General features: G+C 43.3%; 1 protein-coding gene across 1 annotated transcript; it reads right to left on the bottom strand.

The window, feature by feature from the left end:
• Positions 1-7,130: 7,130 nt before the first annotated feature.
• LOC147980400 (uncharacterized) lies at positions 7,131-11,445 on the bottom strand. The gene is made up of 4 exons (XM_087515597.1): positions 11,322-11,445; positions 11,142-11,210; positions 9,716-9,899; positions 7,131-8,618 (listed from the first exon to the last, which is right to left on the bottom strand). Exons 1-4 carry the CDS (start codon positions 11,443-11,445, stop codon positions 8,426-8,428), a joined length of 570 nt encoding a protein of 189 aa, XP_087371723.1. The 3' UTR covers positions 7,131-8,425.
• Positions 11,446-12,266: the final 821 nt, after the last annotated feature.

Genomic DNA, 12,266 nt, shown 5'->3' on the forward strand with positions numbered 1-12,266 from the left:
TGAAGACGTACGACTACATCAACCACGTTGATATAACGCTTCCGCTTTCGGTCTACGAGGGTACGTAGACATACTCTCCCCTCTCGTTGCTATGCATCACCATGATCCTGTCTGTGTGTAGGAATTTTTTTTGAAATTACTACGTTCCCCAACATCCTTGGCGTGGAAGGCAAGCTTGGTGACCGAAGATGAAGATTCCTTCTTATGTAACCGACTCTATGTAAACCCTAGATCCCCCCGGTGTCTATATAAACCGGAGGGGTTGGTCCGGAAAGGATATATTCATTACCATAGTCATACAGGCTAGGCTTCTAGGGTTTAGCCATTATGATCTCGTGGTAGATAAACTCTTGTAACACTCATATTCATCAAGATCAATCAAGCAGGACGTAGGGTATTACCTCCATAGAGAGGACCCAAACCTAGGTAAACATCGTGTCCCCCGTCTCCTGTTACCATCGATCCTAGACGCACAGTTCGGGACCCCCTACCCGAGATCCGCCGGTTTTGACACCGACACCCCTTCCTTTCCTCCTCCTAGTAGTTGTAGGAAAGGGGAGTCCTGCTCCCACTAGGAGGACTCCTCCTCCTGGCGCGCCCTATAGGGGCTGGCCGGCCTCCCCCCTTGCTCCTTTATATATGGGGGCAGGGGGCACCCTAGAACACACAAGTTGATTGTTCCAAGCCGTGTGTGGTGCCCCCCTCCACCATAATCCACCTCGATCATATCGTAGCGGTGCTTAGGTGAAGCCCTGCGTCGGTAGCAACATCATCACCGTCATCACGCCGTCGTGCTAACGGAACTCTCCCATGAAGCTCTGCTGGATCGGAGTTCGTGGGATGTCATCGAGCTGAACGTGTGCTGAACATGGAGGTGCCCTGCTTTCGGTACTTGGATCGGTCAGATCGTGAAGACGTTCGACTACATCAACCGCATTCTCATAACGCTTCCGCTTACGGTCTACGAGGGTACGTGGATGATACTCTTCCCTCTCGTTGCTATGCATCACCATGATCTTGTGTGTGCGTAGGATTTTTTTTGAAATTACTACGTTCCCCAACATCCGCACGCTTTAACCATCCGCTATGCATTGGAGCTTCTGAAGGCATGGCTGAATATGCCCAAACCATCGCAGACGATGTTGGACAAACTTCTCTTCAATTGGTGCTACCCCAACTCTATCTCGTATATCATCATTCCGGCCTCGATCCTTCCTCATGCGGCCACACATCCATCTCAACATACGGATCTCCGCCACACCTAACCGTTGAGCATGTCACCTTTTAGTCGGCCAACACTCCACAAAATAGTTCACCAATGGGATTATAATTCAACAATAAAGTAGTGGTCCTCAATAGTTGCAGCCCGATTCCTACACGAAAATTGTGAAAGAGATCAACTAATTTCATGCTGAACAAAAAAAATTACCCCAGACAAATGTGTACCGACCTTACACCTCTCTCGTATCTTCTTCTAGCCCTCATCTCCTCCTAAGCAGATGTGTTATACAAGGGGGAGGGTGGCGACTATTGGATCAAGCGCTTATCCTCCTATTTCTTCGCACTCTCGAGTCGTCGATGGTGCCACACCTCCTCCTCCACATAGCCGACCACCTGCGTCGCGACTGACCCACCGCTCGTCGTGTCGGCTGCCATGATCCATGAGGACGGATGCGTCTTCCGGGCTCGATAGATCGCTTGCATTGAGCGCGGTCCGACCCCCACCCCCAAGGTCACGCTCCTAACCAATCCACCTCTTGTTCGGATCATAGTTTTTTTTCAGACATGTGATGTTGTGATGTCGGCTTATGGGATGGGATAGGTTAATGGGATGGTATAAGTGGCCTAGTTTACCAGATGGTTGGATTCATAGGACAGTTGGGCCACGAATCTGCACAGTTAGCCAAGGCAGAAGTGCACCTAGATCTGACGGTCTAGGACAACCGAACCATGAGATCGAACGGCTAAAAACACATATGGCATGAGAAGGCTCGGTTTAGGCTCAGTCTTACTGTGTTAAAAAATTAAAAGGAAGACCAATTAAACCCACAAACCACAATGAAAAATTGAATCCTTGCAAAGAAAAAACAAAACTGAATGCCCTGCATAACATGCCATGTATGCTCAAAATAGATAACCGAATCAATGAGACAACTACATTAATATCAGGGGAAATAATGAAGTGCATGGGTCAACTTAAGGGGACAAAGATATTAGCGTGTTGGGGCACCAATTGCTGGAAGTGAAGGAAATATGCCCTAGAGGCAATAATAAAGTTGTTATTTATATTTCCTTATATCATGATAAATGTTTATTATTCATGCTAGAATTGTATTAACCGGAAACTTAGTACATGTGTGAATACATAGACAAACAAAGTGTCCCTAGTATGCCTCTACTTGACTAGCTCGTTAATCAAAGATGGTTATGTTTCCTGACCATAGACATGTGTTGTCATTTGATGAACGGGATCACATCGTTAGAGAATGATGTGATGGACAAGACCCATCTGTTAGCTTAGCACTATGATCGTTTAGTTTATTGCTATTGCTTTCTTCCCGACTTATACATGTTCCTATAACTATGAGATTATGCAACTCCCGAATACCGTAGGAACACTTAGTGTGCTATCGAACATCACAATGTAACTGGGTGATTATAAAGATGCTCTACAGGTGTCTTCGATTGTGTTTGTTGAGTTGACATAGATCGAGATTAGGATTTGTCACTTCATGTATCGGGGAGGTATCTCTGGGCCTTCTCCGTAATGCACATCACTATGAGCCTTGCAAGCAATGTCACTAATGAGTTAGTCACGGGATGATGCATTATGGAACGAGTAAAAAGACTTGCCGGTGACGAGATTGAACTAGGTATGATGATACCAATGATCGAATCTCGGGCAAGTGACATACCGATGACAAAGGGAACAACGCATGTTGTTATGCTGTTTGACCGATAAAGATATTCGTAGAATATGTAGGAGCCAATATGAGCATCCAGGTTCCGCTATTGGTTATTGACTGGAGATGTGTCTCGGTCATGTCTACATAGTTCTCGAACCCGTAGGGTCCGCAGGCTTAACGTTCGATGACGATTTGTATTATGAGTTATGTGATTTGATGACCGAAGTTTGTTCGGAGTCCCGGATGAGATCACGGACATGACGAGGAGTCTCGAAATGGTCGATAGGTAAAGATTAATATATTGGAAGGCTATATTCGGACATCGGAAAGGTTCCGAGTGATTCAGGTATTTTTCGGAGAACCAAGAAGTTACGGGAATTCACCGGGGGAAGTATTGGGCCTTATTGGGCTTTAGTGGAAATGAGAGAAGGGCCACAAGGGGAGGCAGCGCGCCCCCCATGGGCTGGTCCAATTGGACTAGGAGGGGGCGCCCCCCTCTTTCTTTCTCCCTCTCCCTCTCCTTCCTTCTTCTCCTACTTGGACTAGGAAAGGGGGAAACCGACTCCTACTAGGAGCAGGATCCCCCCTTTGGGCGCGCCCCTTGAGGCCGGCCCTCCTCCTCCTCCCCTCCTTTATATACGGGGGAGGGGCACCCCATAGACACACAAGTTGATCTTTAGCCGTGTGCGGTGCCCCCCTCCACAGTTTTCCACCTCGGTCATATTGTCGTAGTGCTTAGGCGAAGCCCTGCGTCGGTAACTTCATCATCACCGTCAACACGCCATTGTGCTGAATCAACTCACCCTCGACCTCAACTGGATCAAGAGTACGAGGGACGTCACCGAGCTGAACATGTGCAGATCACGGAGGTGTCGTGCGTTCGGTACTTGATAGGTTGGATCACGAAGACGTTCGACTACATTAACAGCGTTACTAAACGCTTCCTCTTCGGTCTACGAGGGTGCGCAGACACACTCTCCCCTCTCGTTGCTATGCATCTTCTAGATAGATCTTGCGTGATCGTAGGAATTTTTTTTAAAATATTGTGTTCCCCAACAGGAAGGGCATTCATGACTAATGGAGGACTAAATCCTCTCCTCTTTGTTTTAAGAAGAGGAAATACTTCGCTGGAGCTAGTGGAGCATACAAAAAAACTTATTTGGGTAAATATTGACGTGTAGTTTTGTACGAGACAAAGTGGTAATATTTAAGCTTTCTTGTACATGTTGTTTCATATCTCCAAACTTTTTAGCATGTCCAACATGGAAGCAAAATGTAATTGCTCTGGGGATCAAACATTAGCAATGTAAGCAACAAAATTTTCATAAAGCTCTTGTTATATGCTAATTATGGTTGGTAGTTGATGAAGAAGAAATATCTTGTTTTGGTAGCACGCTCTATACACCCACCGGAGGAAGTACCTAGAGTGAACGATACTCTGCATTTAAGGGCCTATTTGAGTTTGTAGGATCGAAAGTATGTCTAGAGGGGGGTGATTAGACTACTTGACCAAATAAAAGATCTAGACTTTTCCCAATTTTAGTTCTAGGCAGATTTTAGCAACTTAGCATAAGTCAAGCAATCAACCTACACATGCAATTCTAAGAGTATAGCAGCGGAAAGTAAAACAATTGCATATGAAGGTAAAGGGAGGAGTTTGGAGTGTGCAAACGCAATTGAGACACGGAGATTTTTGGCGTGGTTCCGATAGGTGGTGCTATCATACATCCACGTTGATGGAGACTTCAACCCACGAAGGGTAACGGTTGCGCGAGTCCACGGAGGGCTCCACCCACGAAGGATCCACGAAGAAGCAACCTTGTCTATCCCACCATGGCCGTCGCCCACGAAGGACTTGCCTCACTCGGGTAGATCTTCACGAAGTAGGCGATCTCCTTGCCCTTACAAACTCATTGGTTCAACTCCACAATCTTGACGGAGGCTCCCAAGTGACACCTAACCAATCTAAGAGACACCACTCTCCAAGAGGTAACAAATGGTGTGTTGATGATGAACTCCTTGCCCTTGTGCTTCAAATGATAGTATCCCCAACACTCAACTCTCTCTCATAGGATTTGGATTTGGTGGAAAGATGATTTGAGTGGAAAGAAACTTGGGGAAGGCTAGAGATCAAGATTTATGTGGTTGGAGCGGAATATCTTGACCTCAACACAAGTGTAGGTGGTTCTCTCTCAGAAAATGTATGTTGGAAGTGAGGCATGTTCTGATGGCTCTCTCCATGAATGAAGAGTGGGTGGAGGGGTATAAATAGCCTCCACACAAAATCTAACTGTTACACACAAATCATCAAACTCGGTGGGACCGAATCATGAAACTCGGTCAGACCGATTTAGTTCAAAATGTGAACGTTAGGATTCTCGATGGGACCGACATGTCAACTCGGTGGGACCGATTTCATTAGGGTTAGGGCATAACGTAATCTCAGTGAGACCGATTACACAAACTCGGTGGGACCGATTTTGGTAATGGACTAACAGAGAGTTGGTCAGGCAAACTCGGTGGGACCGATTCACTCATCTCGGTTGGACCGAAACGTTACGAAAGGGAAACAGAGAGTTTGCATTGCAATCTCGGTGGGGCCGATCGCTCATCTCAGTTGGACCGAAATGTTACGAAGGGAAACAGAGAGATTACAATCCCATCTCGGTGAGACCGAGATCCCTATCGGTGAGACCGAAAAGACTAGGGTTTCTAGTAGTGGCTATGTCAACTGAACTCAGTGGCGCCGGATAGAAAGTTTCAGTGGGGCCGAGTTTGACTTTTGGTTTGGGACATATGTGGATTTGAGAAAGTAGTTGAGGGTTTTGGAGCATATCACTAAGCACTTTGAGCAAGTAAGCCATTAAGCAACACCTCATCCCCTCTTAATAGTATTGGCTTTCCTATGGACTCAATGTGATCTTGGATCACTTAAAATGAAAAGAGGTAAATACACCGATGGTCATAGAACTTGCATCGGACGGTCAGTTTGATGCATAAACTTGTAAAATACGTGTTTGAAATCATCTAACTTGAGCCGGCATGCAAATACGGTCACAAATTCCGTATCCAGACGTATCTCACGCTTGTGTAACATGCTAGTGTGGCTATGGCCCATTGGCAGTGACTAAAACAGGCCAGAGTGATGCGCACATGTTATTTTTGGCAGAAACACCCACACTTTCAATTTAGTTATGTATAAAAGCCTGCGTTGCCTATTTTTCAGCGCGTGTTGGGACGGGAGAAATTGAGGAAGATAAAATAGCATTAAGACGCAGAGCTTGCCACTACACCACATGCACGTACCAGTATGCAGACAAACCGAACTATTTACTTTGGCAACAATTCCGATTAGTGTACAACGAAGATATGTTGGTTTTGTTCCTGCCGTCATGAAATTTATTTCCTCCAACCCAAGATTTAGAGATCGGCACGACGCAATTCAATTCAAATATCCTCTAGAATGAGCGGCGTGACATCCCTGTTAAAAAAAATGTCCATGACCTGCGCACTAAAGATGATGCCAAAATTTCACTCACCCACAAAATGGTTAAATTTTCGTAATTATTTAAAGACAAATCAACAAATATTTTTTTGAATCCTAATAAATTTAAATTTTTATTATATAGATAAAAATAAATAGTGTTGAGTTAATGTACGTAAATTCTTCCAGACAAATCACTGAATGTTTTTCTTTTGCGGCTCACTGAATGTTTTGTTTGAATTCAAATAATTTTAAATCTACAAATCTAGATAAAAGTAAATAGTTCAGAATGATGGACGTAAATTCTTTCAGACAAATCAACTAAGTTTTTGTTTGAATTCGAATAATTATAAATTTATAAATGTAGATAAAAATACAAGGTTTGAATCAATGTACGTAAATTTTTTTGGACAACTGAACGGATTTTTTGTTTGAATATGAATATTTAAAATTTTAAAATATAGATAAAAATATATGTACATTCTTTAAAAAATGATTTTTTGTTTGAATTCAAAGAATTTTCAGTGTAAAAATCTAAATGCAAAAATAGGTTTGAATTAATGAACATAAATTCTTTTGGACAAATCAACCAATTTGTTGTTTGAATTTGAATAATTTAAAGTTGAAATATCTAGATAAAAATATATGTGCATTCTTTTAGACAAATCAAAGTTTTTTTGGAATTCAGTTAACTTTAAATTCAAAAATCTAGATGAAAAAATAGATTTGAATGAACGTAAATTCTTCCGGACAAATCAACATATTTTTTGTTTGAATTGGAATAAGTAAAAAAAATTATATAAAAATAAATAGTTCGGAATGAATGTAAGTAAATTATTTCGGACAAGTCAACGAATTTTTTGTTTGAATTTGATTAATTTAAAATTTGAAGTGTAGGTAAAAGTAAATAGTTTTGAATGTAACATAATTTTTTGAGTGAAGTGAAAAAAATTCACTCACCCTTGAATTTATTTGTCAGCTTTGACAATAGAATAGCATCTGCGTCTATTTACCTAGCAGCAATGATTGTCCAGTCTGATGGTTAGCTTGCGCAATGGAAATGGAGCGGCTGTGGGTTCGAATCAGCACATGGTGCATTATTTTAACTCTTTTGCGCCCCACTGGCAGGTGGATCCCACAAACCTAGAGACGTAATTACCAAAAACACCTGGGAGGCGGGGGGTTCTGCAAATAAAACGCCACATGCACTAAGACCAAGCGCCTGTGCCACGCTGGCGAGCGATGGGCAACATGATACGTATGGAAGCACCGTATATGAACGTCTGCGCAAGTTTGATGACTACAATCACGTATTTTATAAATTTGTGCACTAAACTAAACATCACATGCAAGTTCTGGGACTCCCGATGTATTTATCTCATCACTTTTCTCGTCCACATGGATTGATCTTGCCAGATGTGTGTACTGCATTCTCATTACCTTCCTGTGTACACAACATAGAGTAGTTCTTATGTATGTATGTATGTATGTATGTATGTATGTATGTATGTATGTATGGAACACTATGTTGTAGTACTCTGTATTAGATCTGCACGGATTGAAGATCCCATGCTTTTGTAACCCCCCAGGATTTCCTGTCACGCAGTAAACGTATTATGATGGTACCATTTCTCTATCTATGTCAACCAAATTAGTTCCCATACGTTCTTCCATGCAATTTACATTTAGATTTACTAACTTGAGACAATTAACATTATCATGAATGTTTTCAAGATGTTAGGGCCATCTCCGTTAACATCTCAGGGTGCTGTTCTTTGCCCTGTCGTTCGACGGGCAACGCGCGGCAAGCCGCGCCCCCTATCTAGTAGGTTCTATTGACTTGCCCTACGTTGTTGTAATTACGCGCAAGTAGGGAGCCTAAAATATTTTTTATGTTTAGAAAATAAATGTAATTTCTTTATTAGGCACATTGATTGTTGATAAATTATTTTGTATGTCTTTAGTTTCTCATTTATTACACACGATGGAAGGCAGACGCGCCAAGAGACGGCGGTGGATTGAACGGCCCAAGGCGTCATCTTCCTCTTCTGCAATGTCCGCCCAGATCGCAGCGGGCAAGCGGACGGTGATGGTCAGGGGAGCGCCACTCACCAGCGAGGGCGCGGCAGAGGAGGGGGTCGCGGTGGGGGGTGTCACCGACGGGGAGGGTGCAGCCGGTGGGGATCCAGCAGGCGTGGGGAGGCCGACGAGTCGCCACCAACGGGTGCCTGCATTTCAAAATCCGCAATCTATAGGCAGCAGTTCAGCCTGGTTTAGTATTTGAAATGCTTGAAGTCATTAGTCATTGAATGCTAAGACCTCTTCCAATGTAAAGGTGTTTAGATGAGGTGCTAACAGCATGGTTAATAGTATAGCTAGTTGATGACTATAAAAAACTGCCATATCATGTATAGCCATCATCTATAGTCACTTGTATAGTAGTGTGGGCTACAAGGTTGGCTATAACATTACTACTTTTTTCAACCTTCTCTCTTTCTCTTTCTTCATATTTATTGTATTTGTTTAGGAACCCACATATAGCTTAGGCTCTTGCATGAGAGCCCACTCCCCTTACTTTTTCATCTTTCTCTCCTCCATGTAGGCAAAAATGACATGTAAGTGGGCTCTAACTCCACTATTATACTTGCTCTAAGTGCATTAAATACCTTAGCAACTCAACTCCCCAATGCATAGGTGCTTAACTTGTTGTTGCTAAGCACACTTTATTTAATGAGTTAGCACCTAAAGTCTTTCATGCATTGGTCAAATTGTTTTATTTAAATGGTTTGCCTAGGTTCTCGCACTTGGCATTGGTTTTTCCCGAGGTCACCAAAATACTCTCTCCCCTCCTTAAATATTGTGCCATGTCATTTTTTCGCTTATGTGGCATGCTTAGCACCTGTCCACGGTGGAGAACTGGGAAAGGCCTAAGTACATGGATGCTAGAACCAAATATGTGTCACATGATCCTACCGGTGATTTGCTTATCAAGACTCCCTTGAGGTAGATATTCAAAGCAGAGTATCCTTGTCGGACATCTGCCAAGACAAGCTCTCCCTCGTGATCTATCATTTCCCCTTGTGTGTTAGAGCAATATCCTAATAATCGTAATATATTTCGGTGCTTTGCCTTCATCAAACAATGAACCCCTTCCATGAATCTCTTGTCATCAATATCAACCATTTTGAAAAGCTTCTTCACAGCAACCGTGCCATTGTCAAGTATTCCCTATAACCGCACGTGCTTTGGCACCATCACCTTAAGTTTCACAAAAAATGATGAGGACAAGGGCAGCTGACTAGCTGAGAGTTGCCAATATTCATACCTTATAAACCCTTGCAAATCCACCACAGCCAATTTCTTTGTAAATAGAGAAATCGCTGGTGATGTGCTCCAGAAGTGATAATGGTAGAGCCTTTGGTTCCACGCTTTCTTCAAATAGAATATGCTCCAGTTCATTTTGTGGGGTAAAAGCTTGGCGATCCATTTGGAGTTACAAACAAAATACCCTTGAAACAAGAAAAAAGTGTAACTTTGTGAATATAGTTACTTAAAAGCGCAATCATGTGATAGTTTGGACGAAATAAATGTAGCCTTGCGATGGTTACATTCAGGGCAGAACTACACAAAGATGATCACTCTACTGTTTTGCAAATAGAAAAGTTTGGATAACTATGCTCCCATTCCCTTGACGGCCAAAACTGTGCCACCATCATTCTCCATTAACAGGACAAATACCATGAAAGGCAAGTGTGTTTGTTCCCTAAACCCAGAGTTAAATTAACTTTGAGAAAATATTGTGTGTGACATCCGTAATTGCCAAGTTCTTGAATTTGTCATCACTAGCGGAAAGTTGCACCGACTGCCAATGCAATTAATGATTAGTTAGTCCAAGTCATCAGTCAATAGAGATAAGACTGACTTTCTTTATCCTATGCAAAAATAGAAGAAAAAAATGTGCAAATTAGGAGCCTGTTCAGGAACCCTCCAACTCCATTAAATCCTCAACTCCGCACTCCCATTCTCAACTCTGACTCCGCCACTGAAAACTGGAAGTGTGCTATTTGTTTGGTGACCAACTCTGCTCTACAGAGCACTTGAATCGGATTCTTCAGCTTAGCGGTGGCATTTTGTCTGTAATATTATATCAACTCCACGCTCGGCCACACTCAGAGCGCCGGTTTCCTAGCTCCGTAAATTTGCATTGCAAGGCGCTCCGCTCCACGGATTCAGCTCTGCGGAGTTGACGCGTTCGGCACTGCTCTGCTCGCTCCGGGAGGGGAGTTGTGGAGTGGAGAGGATCCGAACAGCTCCTAGATATCATGGCATGCTGAGTCATACATGAATTAAAATGAATAAGCACTAGAAATTGTTTGGTTGCAGCATAGGAAAAGGCATAAGCTTTCTTGAATTATCAGCTACTTGCCATAGTTGTCATAGAAACAGTGGAACAATCCATGAGGACTTTTGAATCACAAGTGAAGTAGTCCATAGTGAAATTCATATGGTTCTAGATCCTACAAATCAAACAATCTTCAAAAAGAACAGAATCGTCGAAAACTCCATGCAATTCCTTTGAATCAAAAAGGTTGATTCTTATAAAATTTATCTGAAACAAAGATGACACTGTGTGGATGACTAGTTCAAAGCAGCCTAAACACGTTCAAGAAGCAGCATGTCCTGGAACTACAGATAGCGATCATGCATGCGGGAGGCAATGTTATTTTCCTGGAACAAAAGATGGTAATTACCTGGAGAAACCCAGCTGCAGCACTGTGAAGTGATGGTGAGTTTCAGATGTAGCCGGTCCTGGACAGTCCCTGTGGAGAAGGGGATTTCTATCTCAGATGCTACTTCCAGCCGAAAGGTGCGCACAAAGTTTAACTGCAAGTTGCAACCACAGTGCCTATGTCAGGAGGGTTTCTTGTTACCAATTCCAACTTTCTGTATGAGCGTCACCTCACCGCCATCTTGCAACTTATAATACCTGCTGCAGGCATTATACGGCACGGCTCTCCTGTAAGAAGAGTATGATGGGAACATTGTCGAGGCCATGGACCAAACAAGTGTGGAAAATTTGGCTCTGTCGGTGAGAGGAAGGCGATAAGCGCGTGGAAAAAGTTGTGTGGTTGCCTCGGTGACTTTCTGTACCTTGACATCTTCTTTTCTTTCTCGGTGAAAGGGTAAAGGGGGTATATGGCCCACTATAGCCAGAACTGCCACACGTTATTGTTCTTCATTTTCATTTGATTTTGTAATTCATTATGCTGTATGTGTTTTTATTTAACAGGTCGTCTATCATGCTTCAGGTTTTCAACGGCAGGCAAACTTGAATGTCTACACAAAATCATTGTGCAGCATTTAAGATGGAAGCAAAATCAGTAGTATTATCAAAGCAAGACAAACGACTTACATCACACTGATCGATCAAGGTAGATTGAGGAAACGCAGGAGAACTGCGATCTCATTGCAGAAGAAACGACGTGAGAACGTCAACTGTACAAAGGTTTGGCCTGTCTCGTGGTCAAGGCAAACAAAATAAAAGAAAGAGAAAAAAAACTGCGGCCTGGCTCTACTCTCGCAGCAACAGATGACTACCCCCAGCCAGAGCCCACAGTCGGAGCTCCTCACCGATCCGATTCAGAACCTCCTTCGGGTCATGCTCCGCGTCATTGAAGATCCTGTCATTACGTTCCTTCCAAATGGTCCAGAGGACAAGGAGCACGATCGAGCGCGACCGCTTGATAAGCGTAGCTGATCCGCCAAGCCTCATCATCCAGTCTACAAGGAAACCCCTGTCGGCAGGCCAACTCACAGGGTGCAGTGATGGGATGGCGAGGCGTACCGCCGCTGCCGCCCAGAGCTGCCTTGACCAC

Source organism: Triticum urartu, chromosome 3A (genome assembly GCF_056163025.1).
Source record: "Triticum urartu cultivar PI428250 chromosome 3A, HENAU_Tu73, whole genome shotgun sequence".
Classification (NCBI taxonomy): domain Eukaryota; kingdom Viridiplantae; phylum Streptophyta; class Magnoliopsida; order Poales; family Poaceae; genus Triticum; species Triticum urartu.

Coding starts and splice junctions, on each gene's coding strand:
- LOC147980400 (XM_087515597.1), bottom strand. CDS start 11,445: ATGGCCTCGACAATGTTCCCATCATACTCTTCTTACAGGAGAGCCGTG. Junction 9,900..11,141: donor CTGCAGCTGGGTTTCTCCAG/GTAATTACCATC, acceptor TCTTGTTTCAAG/GGTATTTTGTTTGTAACTCC. Junction 8,619..9,715: donor GATTTGCAAGGGTTTATAAG/GTATGAATATTG, acceptor TTTGAAATGCAG/GCACCCGTTGGTGGCGACTC.